At 52.5% G+C, this 17,403-nt stretch overlaps 1 protein-coding gene across 2 annotated transcripts; it reads right to left on the bottom strand.

Moving 5' to 3' along the window:
* Nucleotides 1–1,998: 1,998 nt before the first annotated feature.
* Nucleotides 1,999–16,427, bottom strand: MYBL2 (MYB proto-oncogene like 2). 2 transcript variants are annotated; one of them, XM_074605785.1, is made up of 14 exons: nucleotides 16,347–16,381; nucleotides 15,513–15,606; nucleotides 14,082–14,153; nucleotides 13,620–13,712; nucleotides 11,650–11,870; nucleotides 11,333–11,489; nucleotides 10,284–10,553; nucleotides 8,624–9,010; nucleotides 6,821–6,960; nucleotides 5,893–5,992; nucleotides 5,225–5,338; nucleotides 4,572–4,688; nucleotides 4,194–4,340; nucleotides 1,999–2,779 (listed from the first exon to the last, which is right to left on the bottom strand). In XM_074605785.1, the coding sequence occupies exons 1-14, from the start codon at nucleotides 16,364–16,366 to the stop codon at nucleotides 2,651–2,653; spliced, it is 2,061 nt and encodes a 686-aa protein (XP_074461886.1). In that variant the 5' UTR covers nucleotides 16,367–16,381; the 3' UTR covers nucleotides 1,999–2,650. The 2 variants fall into 2 exon arrangements, with proteins under 2 accessions (XP_074461886.1, XP_074461888.1); XM_074605787.1 differs by having other exon boundaries at nucleotides 2,000–2,779; nucleotides 10,284–10,511; nucleotides 16,347–16,427.
* Between the last annotated feature and the right edge of the window lie 976 nt (nucleotides 16,428–17,403).

Here is a 17,403-nt window from a genome sequence, read left to right as displayed (position 1 = left end):
CACGGACCTGTTGGAGCGGGGCCAGAGGAGGCCATGGAGATGCTGGGAGGGCTGGAGCCCCTCTGCTGTGAGGACAGGCTGGGAGAGCTGGGGGGGTTCAGCCTGGAGAAGAGAAGGCTCCAGGGAGACCTTAAAGCCCCTTCCAGTCCCTAAAGGGAGCTTATAAGAAAGACGATAAACTTTTTAGCAAGGTCTGTTGCAACAGGACAAGGGGTAATGGCTTTAAATTAAGAGAGGGAAGATTCAGACTAGATATAAGGGAGAAATATTTTACACTGAGGGTGGTGAGACACTGGCCCAGGTTGCCCAGAGAGGTGGCAGATGCCCCATCCCTGGAAACATTCAAGGTCAGGTTGGACGGGGCTCTGAGCGACCCGATCTAGTTGAAGATGTCCCTGCTCATTGCGGGCGGTTGGACTAGATGGACCTCTAAAGGAGGTCCATTCCAACCCAAATCATTCTATGATTTTAAGTAGGGCCTTTTTCCCCCACCGCCAGCAGAGCAGCGCGTATTCCCAAGCCCCAGGACAGCCAAGCTGGGCTGGTACCATCCACACTAGGAGTTCCATTTCCCAATCAAAAGCTAATTGCCTTCTTACTCATTAACCATGCCCATGCCAGGCCTTAGTGATTTTCCTTGGTATTTTTCTGCCCCTCAGTCTTTCTTAATGAACACTCTGCAACGCAGGAGACCCGGCGCTATCTGGATTTACAGCATCAGAGCAGCAGTTAATACTTCTCAGCTTCATAATCCTTTAATTTAGGGGCAGCTCCCAAACATATGTGCCAGGCTCACACGCTGATTTACTCCCCAGCAGACACTGCCTGCTCAGGACTCCCGGCTCATGTCGTCTCCGGGAAGGAAAAGCAAGACTAAGCTTAGCTTTGGAAAGTGACCTAGTGCAGGAACAGCTGAGCCTGCTAAAACCTGAGCAGAGAGGGATGGGTTTATGATGATTTCTCTTAAAATAACAACAGGAATTGAAACAGCTAAAGCCAGGCTTTCAGACAAGTGGTCCCAGCCGTCTTTCCAAAGCAAACATTGCAGCGCTGAGAAACAGAAATAAAAATGACTTCACGGATTTACTTTGGCCCAGAGCTTGTAGAAATGAAAAATGAGCTGGGTTTCGAAAACTCCCTTATTTCCCAGGATCCAAGGTTTTATTAACAAGTTTGTCAGTAAAGACTTTTTTTTTTTTTTTTTTTTTTACTGTTTCCAATGTAAGCCACAACTTTAAAAAAAAAAAAAAAAGATTTCTACAGCCCTGCTGTTTTTCCACCCTGCGAAGGGACTGCAGACACTGACCCCATTAGGGGGCACAGGGCTGAACGGACCCTCTTATTTGCACCCAGCCAGAGGCAGATCTGCCACCATGGCTTTGGTGGCTTACAAAGGATGGCACATCACAGCCCCGGAGCTCACCCAAAGAGCTGTTCATCTGCTGCTCTAACCAGCGAGTCGCTCTTCAGTTTTTTCCAGCACCTTTCCAACTGCAAAAGCTAATATACTGCAATATAAAAAAGCTAATATACTGCTACAATTGACAAATTCCATCCTTGGCTATGTCAAAACAGGACACTGTACTACTGTTACCGCACTGAAACAGCTACATGGATGCAGCGTTGGCCTCCGAAGGGAGGACAGAAGAGGCTCTGCTACATCACGCGCTCCTGGTGCCGTTCTCCAGCCCACGGCTCTCTGCAGCCTCCACCAACTCCTGCAGCTTTGCAGAGATCCCAGCCACACTAAGCTCAAACACCTTCCCATGAAGTAGCCAAAACCATTTTGAAACAGCTGATGAACCTACTAAGGGTTGGGGGGAAACCATCCCTTTCTCCCCCCACACTGAGAAGCTAAAAAGAATTCAGCCATTTGCCAGCAAGTAAAAGATCCCACATGAAAACCCGTGCTTTGCTGCACCTCGCCGCACCGGCACAGCACTGCCTCCCCCCGAGCGTGGTGAGGCCCCAGGCAGAGTCAGAGTCGGAGCAACAGGGTGATGTTAGCACCATCGTTTATTTGGAGAGGGAGCACAGCCCTGAGGAGAGGCACCCACCGCTCCCCCCCTCCCCGCAGCACGGCAGTACAAACAGCCCCACAGGGAGCAAAGGGCCGACGCCAAACACAGGTCACCCCGAAGCACATCTCCCACAAGTGCACAACACCCTCCCTCTTCCTTGAGTGAGGGGGAACCGCTTCATCCCCGGGAAGGCCAGAAGGTGGGACACAAGACATGCAGGAACCTTCACAAAAGCCATTCCAAGGTACCAGAGCAGCCAACGTGAAATCCAGGCAGGCTGCGAGGCCGGTCTCCGCCGCCTGCTGCACACGCTGCTCCAAGGTGGAACACGGCCGCCTGTTTCTACTTTTGCAGAGCCCAGGTCTTGCACAGAGAGGTCTTGCCATTAGCTCTCCATCCATCCATCCCCTCCCTCATTTGCCTTTCTGTAATGATCCCAAAATTTGCATTCCACACATTAGCCAGCAGTTAGCCCAATTTATTACAATATAGACCTACCTGGGAACGGAAGGAAAGAAACCACCCATACATACTATAGCCTGGCAGAGGATATTTTTTCCTGTGGCTCCCCCTCCCCTTATAAAAACATTTTAAAAAAATAAAATAAAAAAAAAAAGCAGAACAATCCTTCATGATAAGATTAAGGTCCTTGATGTGTGACTCTGTTTCAACATGCCCAAAAATTGTCGAGCTTTCTCCTGCATGAAGAGTTGGTCTCGGGTTCCACCACAGGCCACCGCTTTCCAAGCCCTGGTCATCTACAAAGGGAAAAGAAAGCACATGTACAACACAGTTAAGGGAGAGGACAAACACAATGTCAATATCCTGTTTTAAAAGGCTGCAAAAATAAATAAAACTAACAGCTATCTTCTACCCAAGGGAAATAAAACTTGGGACTTAGGAGCACCCATCTTGCAGCCAGGAGGAACTTGCTCCTGACAGCCGAGATGGCCATTTCTAGCAAAGGCGGGCAGGGTACATTCAGCAGTTTCCCAGGTGGGTGCTCCATTTCAAGACAACCCATGTATCCTTTCAGGGTTTTCCCCTCACTTGGCTTGAGACAAAACCCCCAAAGCACAAACCCAGTGAAGCTCCTTGTGCTACAGATTCCAGAGGGATAGAAGGGATTCAAGAACAGCTTTGGGGTTTATTCAATTCCTACATGAGCTGCTCATCTCCAAGTCTAGATTGGTCAAAGACCATCCTTAACAGCAATCCGATGCCTGTAGTTTCAGCAACTGCATGCAAAAAGGGCTCCCATGAGGCGCCTTGAACCTCTAGGAAAACCCCTGCAAATCCTCTGATAAACGCAGCCAAGAGATACACAGTTCCCTGGACTGGAAATACCCGTTTAACGTGCACTGCAAACACCCAGAGCTTGAGCTTCAGCATCTGCTTACAGTAACAACACCTCATGCGGCCATAGCATGGCTCTGGGACTGCTTTAGGTTCAGCCCACAGCCAGGTGAGCTTCCTTAATAAATAACTGCCACTGCTAGCAACACCAGTCTGGCACAATAAATCCTGAGAGCCTAACAACATCGCAGACAGCTCTGCTGGTTTTGGGCAATGGGATTTCACTGCACGCCATGCAAGCTGCCTTACTGTCACCTTCAAGTCATTCCCAAAGCTTTATTTATACAGATCTATTAGCTCTCTGGAAAATACAACCCTGCTTAGGACAGGAGGAGAAATGGAAGTGTTTAAGTAGGGTTTATTTTGAGGAGAGGAAGGAATTACTCTGGCTCAGGAGTACTTATTTGTCAGGAGAAAGAGCTTTCACAACAGACAGCTCTAATCCAGGGACGGCTGCAACCCTCCTTGCTGCAGTGTTTAGTGAAAGTTGAGCCAAGGCTGCTCAGTGAAGACAACACTGTAACTGGGCTCTTCCTGGGACCTGAAAACACCCCCACACTTGGCCCCAGTTGCAGTTTCACGCCCTGCCCTGGAGAGCACGTATTTCCATCCTCATTCATGCTACCAGAGCACTCCCATGACTTGACCCAAGCCTGGGCGCAAAGACAGCCCTGACAGCATGGAGGATTGTCTCAGGACAGGACTCTATGCAGGACTGCACAGAGCTTTGTCCCCTTGTTCCTCCTCCCAAGGAGGGACCAGGGCTGCACTACCAGCTAACCTTCTGACTGGGAGGGCAGTGGCTGCAGGGCTTACCGGTGCTGGTGGTCTGAAATGGCTCGGCATTTTCGTGTAGGACATTTTCTCTGGTTGCACTTGCACGAAGGCTCTGTTGAGCAAACCACTGTCGTTCTTCCTGCTTGAGGAGGAGAGGTTCAGGGACCTCGACAGGAAATTCACAGGCTGCAAAGCAGGGGAGGAGGAGAGGGGGCGAAATAAGGAAACAAGTTAATTTGCCCGAACAGCACTGATATTTGGCCTGGCCAAAAGGCCAGCTAACAAATCCAGCCCTTCATCCACATGCACTGTTCAAAGGCAGCTGCAGGTGGCACAGCTCCTGCTGCTGCTTTGCATGGGGTTTCTTTGGAGCAGAAGCCAGCTCCACCCCTGCTCCGAGCACAGTTATCCCCTCACCTGGGCTCTTTTGAAACAGATAGTCTTGGGGAGGGCAGGCGTATTTTGCGTCACATCTTCATCCACAATATCCAGGGCCAGAGACTTGCGGACCTTCTTGATGGGACTCCTGCGCAACTGGGGGACACAGAAATACGAGTGTCAGCATGCATCAACCCGGTGAATTGACATCCTCAGGGTTCAGGGTGCACACCAAGCCCACATCACCCCAGCTCTGCAGTGCACCAGCACCTCAGGAAGAAGGTACGCTGCAGCCTTCTCTGCCAAAGGGCACAGCAGCTTCCAATGCTCTCCTCCTGGCACCAAGAGACACCAATTTAGAGGAAGAAGACCCTTTCAGCAGGAAAGGAAGGCCACCAGGGCAATTGAGACAAGAGACACTGCGCATCAGCCCACAGCCTTCTGGGAGCCCAACTTGCTGCAGACGCTTCAAGTGTGCCATGAGTCCCTCCTGTAGGTTAGGGACACGGGATCTCCTAGCATGCCTGAGTTTAGCACAAGCCAGGACACATCTGGTAGTATTTTAAGCAGGCCTTAATCACAGGCACCTCTTCAAACCCAAACTTTCTGACATTAACAGCAGGATGAACAAAACACCCCTCAACAGCACAGGGCAGCGCTGCAGCAGGTATTGTATGCAAAAATCAGCTCACCCCTTGTTTCCTCTTCTGTTTCTCAGGCTTCATGTCATCCTCTATGATAAGTTCGATGCCAGCTTCGCTTCGGAGCACTTCTTTCAAGTCTTCTTCCAGGTGAGGAGTCTGCGGCTGGTGCGAAAAGGAGGACAGAGACCACAGGACAAAATAATTTCTATGCTGGGCAGACTCCCTACTATTTCCCTCAATGGATAACGGAGCCAGGGGAGCCCACAGTGGGAGAATGAACATGAGAGACTCTTATCATCTGAACCCCAAACATGCCATCAAAGACCAGCATGCACAGAAGGCCTGGGATACTGGAAACTGCCATCCCCACAACACCCGCATTAAAAGACCCAGTTCACAGGGATGCCTAGGTAGATCATTTCCTTGCTTTTCCTCAAGGTCATAAGGAGCCAAGCACTGCAGCCTGATTAAAGGGCAGGTTTTGCCATTTTTAGCTGATTTACAGAGGAGCTAGAAGTCCTGTAGCTACTTAACATGACATATTCACTGTGATAATGTCCCCTTCACCCTCCCATCTCAGCTTAGCACTACCAAACTGTACTTTGTTACGCCACAGATAACGGCTGTTTCACAGCTCCACTGCAATCTACCCCACGTCCCATTTGCATTAATTATCTCTCATCCACCAGCAAGCAGCAGACCTGCCCAATACTCACCAGAGGCCTAATTGGTCCATATTTCTCCAGGGCATTTTTGAAAGGTGTCGGGGTGTGAGGTGTGTTGTCCACCACATACTTCTGATCTGGTGTGACAAACCTGGCAGCAGAGAGGGAAAGATGAAGGATGAGACATGCTGTAACCCACACAAAGTAACCCCCATCCTTCTGAGCCCTCTCATTACATGAGCCAACTGCAGAGTCTCAATGTGGTGGCAGCAGAAGCCACCTGCCTGGCTGGAGTGCTTCTGGGGTGCGAGCAGGGCAAACAGGCACAGAGGAGCCTTTAGCCGAGAAAACATCCTTCAGACATACCAACTATGCTGCTCCATCCTGCCAGCTGCCAAGCACCCTCATCAGAAAGCGGTACAGCACCTCTGAACCACGCAACACGCAGCTCTGCAGGCCAGCCCTGCTCTGCAATGCTTCCTGGGCTTGTGACAGTCACAGCTGAACCAGCACAAGTCCTGGGCGCAAATGCACTTAGAGCAGCCAAGCCAGCTTGCACCTCCTGGACAGGGGAGCTGTTCCGGACCAGGCTGACAGAGCCGTTTCACTAGCACAGCCAGCACCCCCAAACACGGTGCTGCTTCAGTCCACCAGCAAAACACTCTCTGTGCAGACCACCCCTTCCCGCCTGCCTGGTACAGTGCCTCGGGTAATCATTGCCCTGGACGGCCCTTCAGGTCAGGCAGAGCAGAGGGTGCAGTGCTAAAGGGATGGATCTGGACAGCTCTTGAGAAAATCAAATCCCTTCTCTGCTGGCACAGGGCTCACAGCGCTCTGTTTCCCAGGGCGACGTGCACAGAAGGCAACAGCCCACCCAGCAGCTGAGCACAATGGTGGTCACTTGGCTGCAGACTCCTGTGTGGAAAAGGACACTGGTCAGGTGGGGATGGGGGAGAAGGAGGAAGAAGAAAGGACTTACGCTGAGTTCTTCTGGAGCAGAGGGGTTTTGTCCCTGTGCAGAGGGGTGGTGACAATCACCTTCTGACTGCACACAGGTGTGGAGGTCAGAGACGGGTTCTCCAGTTCTAGTGTATCTTGTTTGGTCCAAAAGTTTAAGAACTGCACAGCACAGGACAGAAAGAAAAGAAACTCAGTCTCAAGCATCCCAGCATAGTATCACAAGTCATTACTTTTTCCTAAATATGGTGGAAAACCTGAGTAGGGGCCATCCTCCCATACAGAGTAGCACAAGAGGGATCTCTCCCAATATAAATCAAGATGGCTGTTACAGACTGAGTCCTGTACATGGATACACACGACACGCGTGGAAGCTGCCAGAAGATGCCTCACTCCTATAAATATTATTCACTTCCCATAAGGGATGAGCTGATATGACCACAAGCAGCTACAGGGTGGGAGCGGAGTCTTTCCCAGCACTGATCCAGATAAGGCCAAACAAAATAGTGAAGGAGAGGTAATGCCAGCCCACCAAAGGTCTCTTCTGACCTCAGGTTAGCAAACGTGAGTGAAGTCCATGTAACACAACAGTGTACAATTTAACAGAATTTGCATTGAGCTGTCTTCAGCCTAAACTGTGAGAAAATGACAAACTGTCTCATCTCTGCTAGGATTTTATTTCACAACAGCTAGTAAGTGACAACTTTACTCCCATGAGGAATGAGGTTTCTAGCCTTGGGAGAGAACTGGGAGAAGAGCTGTGTGTGTTACATTCACTGATGGTTGACGCTCAGCCCGAGAAGCAGGACATGCCATTTGCCTTCTCAGATTCACTCCAGGCCTTCCAGCCTTTTACACTCTGCAGAGACACACATTTTGGGTCCCACTCTGATTTCCCAGTTCTTGTTGGCCTTGCACTTAAGGTCCACTTGAACCTGAGCATTAGACTGTCCTCTGGTGCTCTCTCGTGTGCCACCCAGGGCTGCAATAACAGCAGAAGTAATGGCCTGGAAGGCACAAGTAGACAGGGTCTGAACAACAGAGCAGCTGTAGGAACTGTGCTGGAGAACGCAGCAGCCTTTATTCTGTTTTATAGACAGAACTCCTCCACATCAATACCCCAGTGGGTTTGAACACCACAGTGCTACAAGATGATGTATATTAGAGACCATGTGTGCACACGTGCGTGGAAACTGTAGGAGTCATGACAAAGGCTGAAATATCCTGAGTCTCTTCTGCAACAAAGACAAGCCCAGGAGTATTTTCCTAAGCACAGCAACTCGAGATCTGCACAAGGCGTGTGCTGCTGAGCCTGTCTGCCTCACTTAACTGGAAACAAACAGGGAAAGCCACTTTCCCCCGTTGCCACTCTGCTACCCACAACTGGGTAATGCCCTGGGGGACAGTAATGCCCTGTTTGGGGGACAGAAGCATCGGGCTCTCCAGCGATTGTGCAGCAGGCAAGCATGTAGATCTGCACAGTGCTTTTCCTTCCTCACAGCAAGCACGTGTCCTGTCCTTCACACAGGGCAGCTGGGCTTCCCCGACACTGCAAGTGCTCCCAGAGGCAGACACAGGCTGCTGCTCCCACAGGAAGGGCATCAGTGAAGACGAGCAGAGCCAAAACCCAGCTCTGCACCTTGTTTTAGCAGACACACACTCTGTGCACTGGCACTGCCTCATTCAAGGGAGAAGAAACACAAAGCTGGCAGAGCTGATGGGAATACGAGGATTATGGCAAGCAGATAGAGCACTAACATACTTATTAGCTCATTACGAAGCCCAAGCAGGTGAGCACAGACTGGGCTCTGCCATTGCTCCATACCTGAGATGGAGAGAAGGGCAATGTCTTGACAGGGGTGCTCTTGGGCGTCATGCTGTTGCAGGAGTCAAGGAAGGAAAGGCTGGTGCTGGTGGCATTCTCGGTGACAGGGGAGAGGGAGATCTTCCTCTTCTTCTGCCTCTTCAGCACAGAGGGCGGAGTGCCAAAGCTCACCTCTGCGTGCGGAGAGATGGGGATGAGCTCCCCCTTGCTGCTCTTGCTCAGGTCAGAGATGGTGTGGCCGTCCAGGCGGTACTCAGTCACATTGGGCAGGGACGGCAACGGCTTGCTGGGGGTTTGCCTCACTGGGCTGTTGCTGCTACTGCTGCTGCCGGCAGATGGTTCCTCAGGGAGGTCAAACTGGGTCAGATCACACCACCCATCTGGGTCCTGCAGACAAGGGAAACCATTAGAAGCAGCCCAGGAAGGAAAGCTGAGCAGCCAACTGGTGCAGGTGCAGAGATGAACTAGGAGGTGAAATAAGTGGGTGTATGAGATTGCACTGGCTTTTGCAAGGAGCCTGGCTAAAGAAGGGCTCAAGTCCTCCTCCCATCTGCTGCCAGCACAGCTGAGAACCAGACCAGGGAACTGACCCAGCCAAAAGCTGCTGCTTGTGCATAGGGCAGATTTTTCTATTTACGCAAGGTTGGTTTCCCAGTTCAGTTCACAGCACAGCTGCACAAACAGCTGCATCCCCACACAGAGGGGACAAAAAAAGCAGCTGGGGATAGGTCTGGGGACAGGGGCTGAATGAAGCGACTGTCACCCAACACCAAACCACAGTCTTGGGCACACCAACACAGCTGGACACAGGGCTCTGCCGTAACACCCACTGCTAGAAGTAGATTAAAAATAACCAGACCAGTTCAGAGATCCGATGCTTCGCAGCTCAACCCCACCAATACCCCAAGTACCATACAAGCAGGCCCCTAAGGACCCACAGATGGGCCTTTAAGCCTTGGGCAGAGACTCTCTGTCCTTCTATACACTTGCAAAGTGGATCCTTCGCAGATAATCAGCTCATAAGTTCCTCAGGCAGGATGGGGACTGCAGTGACATTTGCCTCTGATGTCAGCAAAGTGCTCTGTTGATTCTAGCCAGCCTCCTGCCCTAGTGTCACTCCATCACCCTGGGGACCACAGCACTGCTGGACTGGCCCAAAATTACTAGTTTCAGTGAAGCTACCTCCACTGAAAGCAAGTGGTAGCATCACCCCAGTGTGAAGGGGTCTGTCCTACCAACAGGTGGGCCTGGCCTGTTCGTAGTCTGTCCTGTGCTATCCCATCCCATAACAGGAGGGAAAGGAAAGCCCACGAGCATGGGCCTGAACTGCTATGAAAAGGGGAGCTGGGGTCACTCTGGCTGATAGAGGAGAGCTTGAGATCAGGTTTGCCAGCACCTACAGCCTCCCACACCACCAGAGTCCATGCACAAGGACACCCACCTAGGGGAATCTGCAAGCCCAGAGCAGTACTGTCAGAGCTGGAAAGGCCTAATCCAGCCTTGGAAAAGAAACAGTGGGAAGTCGCAAGCCAGTGACAGACCCAGCCCTCCCCAGAATGCCCATGGTGATGAGCAAGGGGACCCAATAAGTTCACTCAAGGGAAAAGGGTAGCAATCAGTCTCCCTATATTAGCTGCGGAAGCAAGGGTCTGTTACTTACAGATTCAATCATGTCCAGAGCTTCATTGAAGGCTGGCACAGATGTTGGGTACAAGTAGTTGGCAGCTTCGACGACCCATTTGTACGGTGATGTGACAAATGAAGAGGCATCCTCAGGCACCGCATCATCTGGGGTCCCCTCAGCGTTATGCTCTGCTAGTTCGGCAGCTGGCAGCTCCGAGGGCAACTCCTGCACACCCGTCACTTCCTCATCACTGACGTCTTCTTCCTTTATTTCAGAGATATTGACTGGCCAGTTTGGCAGGACAGTCTTTGTGCACACGACAAAGAAAGTCCAGCCATTAGTAGAAACCAAGGGCACAATATCAAGTTCTTGGAGACAAAAAGCAAGGGTCCCTGGACACATTCAGCTCCGCCTGCTCTCCTACCTGCTATTCAGTTTGTTTCACATCCCCATTCTCCCTCACTTCTCTGTCCCACACACCATCCAAGCAGGAGTCCATGCAACAGAATGAGCACAGGACTACTTAATTGAAGATTTTGCTTAATAGTATCCCAGGAAAGAGTTGAACGAAGGCTCAGCAGGTACCACTAATTCTGCATTTCCTACTTTTCAAGAGTCTGCCTTTGAAAACTACATGCCTTCTTCATGAAAGAACAAATGGGTGTACTTCCCCTACTTCCTTTTTTAGAGAAAAGGAACACAATACCTCTTCACCATGTCCCCCACACTGTCTGCAGCAACCTCCTTCTCCCACCAGCAACAGCACAACAGAGCCAAAAAAATCTTCGGTCTCCAAGACAGACCCGATGCTGGGATTGGCAAGGTAACAGCGCTAGCAGACTGCTGTCCTCTGCCTGGATAGCACACTCAGGCTCACAGTACTCCTCTAGCTCCTGGAGGGAGAGATCTCCCAAGAATCGGAGTCTTGGAGAAGGCTGGGAGAAGGCACAGACTGTCTATGTAGACACAAGGCTGTGGCAAAGGCAGCGTGAGAGGCAGCAGAAGGGTGGACGAGCAGCTCTGATACGCATTAGCAGAGCAGGGGACTGACCCGGCTGCCTGCTGCAAATGTGCTGGTGCAGTACCTGGCTCCCAGCTCTCGTTTGACTTTGGCTCTCCTTGTCATCTACCTCCACGAGCAAGTACAGTGACTTGGACTTCTTAGTTTCATTGAGGAAGCCTCCTGTGTCCACCTTCCGCTTGATGGTGGAGTTCCAGTGATTTTTCACAGCATTGTCGGTCCTGCAGAGAAAGCAGAAGGAAATAGAAATCACCATTTGCAGCAGCTTTAAAGCACAGCTAACAGCTCCTACATGCTCTCCAGCCCCATCCTGTGAGCCCAACACATGGATCTCCACAGGCCACCCAGCTGTGAAGGCATCAGCAAGCAAAGAGGTCCTACCTCCCTGGCAGCAGCTTGGCAATCTCTGCCCAACGGTTCCCCAGGACCTTGTGGGCCTCAAAAATGATGCGATCCTCCTCCTCTGTCCACGAGGACTTCTTCACCTCAGGGTTCAGGTGGTTATGCCAGCGTTCCCGGCACTGCTTCCCTAACCGCCCTTTCAGGTGCTTGGCTATCAGCGTCCATTGTTTGGTGCCATATTTTTTAACCAGTTCAATTACCTTCGAAGAGAGAGGGAGGGAAATAAGGAAAAGGAATAAAGGAGGGGAAGGTCAATACAGTCATCTTCAGGTTTTGCTCTTCACCTCTCTTGGGACCAGGTAAGGGCAAACAGAAAAAGCTGGAGGGATCCAGCACTGACACTCAGGTGTACTAACACTTGTGAGCAACAACTCAGTCGAATGTCGGAAAGAGGCTATCTCCACACAGACATTTTGCCACATGGCACGTCAATGCAGATCACCGCTCACAGAAGATGAGGTGGAGACCGGCAGGTGCACCAGAGGCAGAGGTGCCCAGATTTAGACACACATGCCTGCTTCTGAGTGAGGGCCAAGCTCCTCTGCCCTCCCTCCTACCAATGACCTGGCCACATAACAGTCCCCATGAGCTCTGCACGATCTGCCCGCTGGGACAGAGGGGCACAGCCTCCCTATAACAGAGGGTGCTATACCTAGGACATGCCAGGGCCTGCAGCTCCATGCCCCACTGGCACCAGGACACATAGTGAAAACTCCAAAGCAAGAACTAACAATATTTACTTAAGAGCCATTCACTTTGCCACTTCCCCTTCACCCAGCGCTTTCTCACTTCTGCCTGAGGCTCAGTGCAAATGCTTCTGTGCAGGGAATCTGTTCTGAGGCCCCCAGATACATCCACAGCAGTGTCAGAACAAAACAATCTATTGCCTGCAACTTTCAGCCCATCAAAATCTTAGAGAGGAGGCTGAAGGGTTCTCAAAAAGCATTTCTACCCTGGTCAGCTGCGCCCAGCTGAAAGGTACGGTAGCCAGGTGATGCTCACAGTGCTCTTGGCCTATAACAAATGTCCCTACCACAAAATCCTGATTATCAAGCACAGACAAATGGACAAAAGACACCAAACTGAAGGACAGGCCAAGGAGGTGGAGTGCTTGCAGGGCAAAGCAATGTGCAGTGTCAGGAGGAGAAAGCTGGAGCCCAGCCTGGCCAGGATGGCAGCAGGCACCATGACTGGGTAGGCTGTCAGTGTCAGGACACGCAAAGGGAAGGGGAAAGCAGGCAGCTATTGCTCTGCTGTAGGAAGGTGGAAGGACATCATGATAAGCTTCCTTAGGATGTGCTTGACATAACACGCAGATGGCAGGCAAAAGGGACTGTAACAGCCTGTAATGGGATCAAGAGGGAATGAATTAGGGGAGCAGAAGTGTTAGAGAGACTATGACAAACTAGTAAATTTTGCAGCAGAAAACCTTGGTAGAAGTTGGAATTCATTCCAACTTTTCTTAAGTACATCAAGATGAGTCTATCTGAGCTGTTCCTTCTCAGCTCACTCTGGAATCAGCAAAGAAACAGGCTCGCAGAAGTCATGATTCACCAAGCCAACCTCAGACGTCCACTTCAGGCACAGAACTCTACTGTGGCACAGGAAATGCCAATTTTATTTTTCTCTTAAGTCAACATGGCCAGGTCAGGTAGAGATCTGCCAGCAGGCAGATGAATTAATTCCCTTTTCTGTCTCTCCCTTGGCAGCCTACTGTAGCAGTACTGTGTGAAAGGGAGAAGGTGTTTAGCTAAAGAGGCCTAGACCCGTTTATGCTCGTCATGACCATGGCCGCATTAGTCTCTCAGAACAGGTCAGAATGCTGCTCTCATGGGGACCCACCATTGGGAAGAATTACCCAAAGTTCACAAGAAAAGACATGAGGGTCTGACACCTCCATCTTCTCTGCAGAAAGTCCAATGCTCAGATCCTCTCCTGCCCCGACTCACCTTTTGGTCCTCTTCTTTGGTCCAAGGGCCCTTAACCAAGTCCGGATTCAGCACTCTCAGCCACCGGTACTGACACTGCTGATCGCTGCGGTTCTAGGAAAGGAATGAGAGTGTCACGCATTAGACCAGAGACTCCAAAAACCCCTGAAGCAACAGCAGTCCACACACACAGAGAAAACCTGCAGAAGCACAAGGAGAACACAGACTAGGGCACTGGGCACAGAAAACAGGGACAGGAACCTCAATTCCTCATCCCAGCTCCAACAGATTTGCCCTTGAAAGTCCTGTATGCAAGGATATCTCCCCTGCCCTGAAGGAGCACCGTTTCACAGCCTGGAGCTGCAGTCACAGAACAGAGTCCCACTGTGCAAGGTGCTGCACAGTCACAGAGGAACCAGCGCACTGAGCACAAGCAGCAACATGCAAACACTATGATTCCCAGCTGGGCAAGGGGTCACTTACAGGAAAGTGACTGGCCAGGAACTTCCAGTCATTCTGCCCGTAATGTCTTACTAACATCTTCAGCTGCTCATCCTGCAAAGAACAAAGACATGCACTTTCACATACATTGAGGCAACACACGCCACAGGCACCCCTGGGCTGACAGCATCAAGAGAACAAGCTACGCATTTCGAACTGTCAAGAAGGTTTTTTTTGTCGTTTCGAAGGTACTCCGTCCTTTAGCAACACTCCACTGCATGGAGCCCAACTGGAACAGATTGTTTGGTTCTGGGCTCTGTACTAGGACAAACTCATACAGTGAGTAGAAAACAAAAGCTCAGCTCTGTTCCAGTACAGTCTGGCTCAAACCGTGTGGCCAAGGCTACTTGCTTATCCAGCCCCAATACATCCCTGACCAGACAGTCCATCTCCCAGCTCAGCCACTGCTTTTGCCTGGCCAAGGAAGCTGACTGGTTTAAGTGTATCACCATTAGTCCAGTGGTCTACTGTCTTTCAGTGCTACTGGGCTCTACAGCATTTCTTTCATGAACCCCGCTATAGCCCAGGCTTGACAACTCTTACAGCTCACAAAAAGCCTGCCAGAGGTGTCGTTGCCCATGTGCTCTGGCTGGACAAACAGAAGCACGAAATAATTCCCTGCCAAACACAAGCCCAAGGCTTTGATCTCCACACACCACACTACTGGGTGTTCAGACCCCTCGGAAGAGAAATGAGGTTGTAGTGAGGTGGCAGTTGGTCTCTTCTCCCAAGTAACAAGCAACAGAACAAGAAGAAATGGCCTCAAGCTGCAACAGGGGAGGTTTAGATTGGATATTAGGAAAAACTTTTTCACTGAAAGGGTTGTCAAGCATTGGAACAGGCTGCCCAGGGAGGCAGTTGAATTGCCATCCCTGGAGGTATTTAAAAGATGGGTAGATGTGGTGCTGAGGAACGTGGTTTAGTGGTGGACTTGGCAGTCCTAGGTTAACTGTTGGACTCAATGATCTTAAAGGTCCCTTCTAACCATAATGATTCTATGAATATCGCAACTAATTTGGGCTCTCGGCCAGGATGACTAAGCCACGAGTCTCAATGCTCCCTGCTTTTGCTACAGAAAAGGGAGGACATTTCCACTGCACAATTCAGCTTTCTAGAGGCCTCAGACATCCTCTGGGAAGCCTCTCTGCTCACAAGAGCATTGCAGGATGCAAATGCCTCACTCAAGGCTTAAAGCTAAAGTGGTTGGAGCTGTTGCTTTCCAGGCTACACTTCAAAGTCCCAGCCTCATTAAGACCTCGGCTCACATCAGCAAAACAGATACATGATCTTCTCCAGTAGCAAGACAGCAGGAGGTCATGTCACGGCCAGTGGGAGATGGCCATGCCCCAGGTGCCATGCCAGAGGCCTTGTCCCAAAGCACCCGCTCCCAGCAAGCATCGGGCTCTCACTCACCTCTTCTTGTGTCCACTTGACTTTGCACCTCCCATCCCGCTGCTCCGGCACATCCGAGTCGGTATCCTGGTAATGCAGCTCATCCTGGTCCTCACTAGAGGATAAACAAAGGTTATATTTTCCACCTCTGATGAAAATGCAGCAGAGAGCACAACCTCCACCATGTAGAGCAGAGCTCCAGAGAGCAGCCTGCAGAGCAGCGCTCCAGATCTACTCTCTTCCAGCACTGGACCCTGACATCTTACAGGCATTCCGATGGACACTCCAGGTTTAAAGGGCTCCCTCAGCTTTGGGCTCCCGGTGCACACTAGCAATTTTAATGCTGCCGAAAGCAGGGGAAGGAGCATTTGTCTTCATTTCTGCTCCCTTCTGTCCCTCTGGGTGGGCTTTGTGTCTAGGGACTGGCACCATGTCCCCTCTCTACAGCTCACCAGTCTCCCGCACTGCTGGAGCGGACAGAAGGGACAGGAGAAGCAGCCAGGAGCCGGCCAGCGAGTGCCGGGAGTGCGGCACATCACCCGCCGGACCCCCCCGGCCTGCCCGGCCACCCCCCCGCGCCCGAGCGGGCAACGCCAGGCCCACCCCCGGCTCCCGGGTGGGGCCAGGAGGAGCCCTTAGAGCGGGGGCCCGCAGAACGCGGAGCCCGAAGATACGGGCCCAGGGGTGCGGGCCCCTCCCGCCACCCGGCCGGAGAGCGGGAACGGGCCGTCCGGGGCGGGGGTAGAGGTGGCCGCGCGGCGGTGAGGCACAGGGCTGCCCCACACCCCCCTTCACGCCCACCCCGGTGGAACCGGCAGACGGAGCCCCGGTGGCCGCGGCGGGGCCCGCACTCACCCGCGGCTGCGGCGCGCCATGGCGGGGCCGGGCGGCACTGGCACTTTCCTATCTCGCGCCAACGGCGCCCCCCCGCCCGCGCGGGGCCGGGCCGCGCATGCGCGCTGCCGCCTCCCGCCCGCACAAAGAGGCGCGCGCGGGAGGGCGCCCGCCCGCCCCGCCCCCGGGGGGACAGTGGGGACCCCCGGTGAGATCCCTACGGCCCGGGGGGGGGCGGGGACACCGAGCCGAGCCCCCCGAAACGACCGCAGCAGGCAGCCCTGGGCGCGGGCAGGAGGATCCCCCCTCCTCCCGGTCACCTGCCGCCCCCCAAAACCCGCAGCAGCCCCGCCGGGATGGCGGCTGGGGGTGCACCGGGAACCCCCTCAGTTCACGGCGTTGCCGAGCTGTGGGAAGGGGTTCGCTTCTGTCACCGCGCTGCTGGGGGGTCACCTCACGCCACGGACAACAACCGGCCACGGGGCCCCCCGCAGCCGGTTCCCATCAAAAAGGGCGAAAAAAGAGCAAATTGACATCAAACGCCTTCCCCACGTGGCTCTTGCGGCACGTCCCGCTCCGGGGGTGCGCCGTGGGGTCCCCGCGGGACAGCTCGGGCCTGGCGCTGCCGGGGAGGCAACATCGCGTCACCACACCCCCGGCTTCTTTTGCCTCTGGAATCCCCTAATAAAAGTTAAACCATTTTTGTGGGTTTGTTGTGGTGGTTTTTTCCCCTTACAGAAGTGGCTAAACGTACAATCTCTCATCATAAATAATTATGGCTGTAAAACCCTTGTCTTCTATGCAGTGCCGGGTGGTGGCACTGTCCCACTGTCAATGTCACACTGTCCCACCACGTAGGGGAAGCGGGAGGGAGCAGCCACCCCTGTGACATCGGGTCCCTGGTGGCTCCGTACACCCGCACTGAGGATCCCTGGTGGTTCCGTGCTCTGCCTGCACCTGCCCGTGTCCCTGTCCCAACTGGAACGTCCATACTCAACCTGCACACAGGGAGCTAACAAAACTTAAGAGACATGTCACCTTGTTGGGGACCCTCCCCAAGTGTTGTGCCTGGGTAGAA

This window comes from Larus michahellis, chromosome 12 (assembly GCF_964199755.1).
Source record: "Larus michahellis chromosome 12, bLarMic1.1, whole genome shotgun sequence".
Lineage (NCBI taxonomy): Eukaryota > Metazoa > Chordata > Aves > Charadriiformes > Laridae > Larus > Larus michahellis.
Note: the sequence above shows the minus strand (reverse complement) of the source record. Positions and strands in the feature narration are given on the sequence as shown.

What these genes read in the sequence shown, in the direction of transcription:
- MYBL2 (XM_074605785.1), bottom strand. Translation starts at nt 16,366, where the DNA reads ATGGCGCGCCGCAGCCGCGG. An exon ending in CCAAAGAAGAGGACCAAAAG is followed by an intron (nt 11,871 to 13,619) that starts GTGAGTCGGGGC and finishes CTCTCTTCGAAG; the next exon opens with GTAATTGAACTGGTTAAAAA. An exon ending in ATTTCAGACCACCAGCACCG is followed by an intron (nt 2,780 to 4,193) that starts GTAAGCCCTGCA and finishes TTCCCTTTGTAG; the next exon opens with ATGACCAGGGCTTGGAAAGC.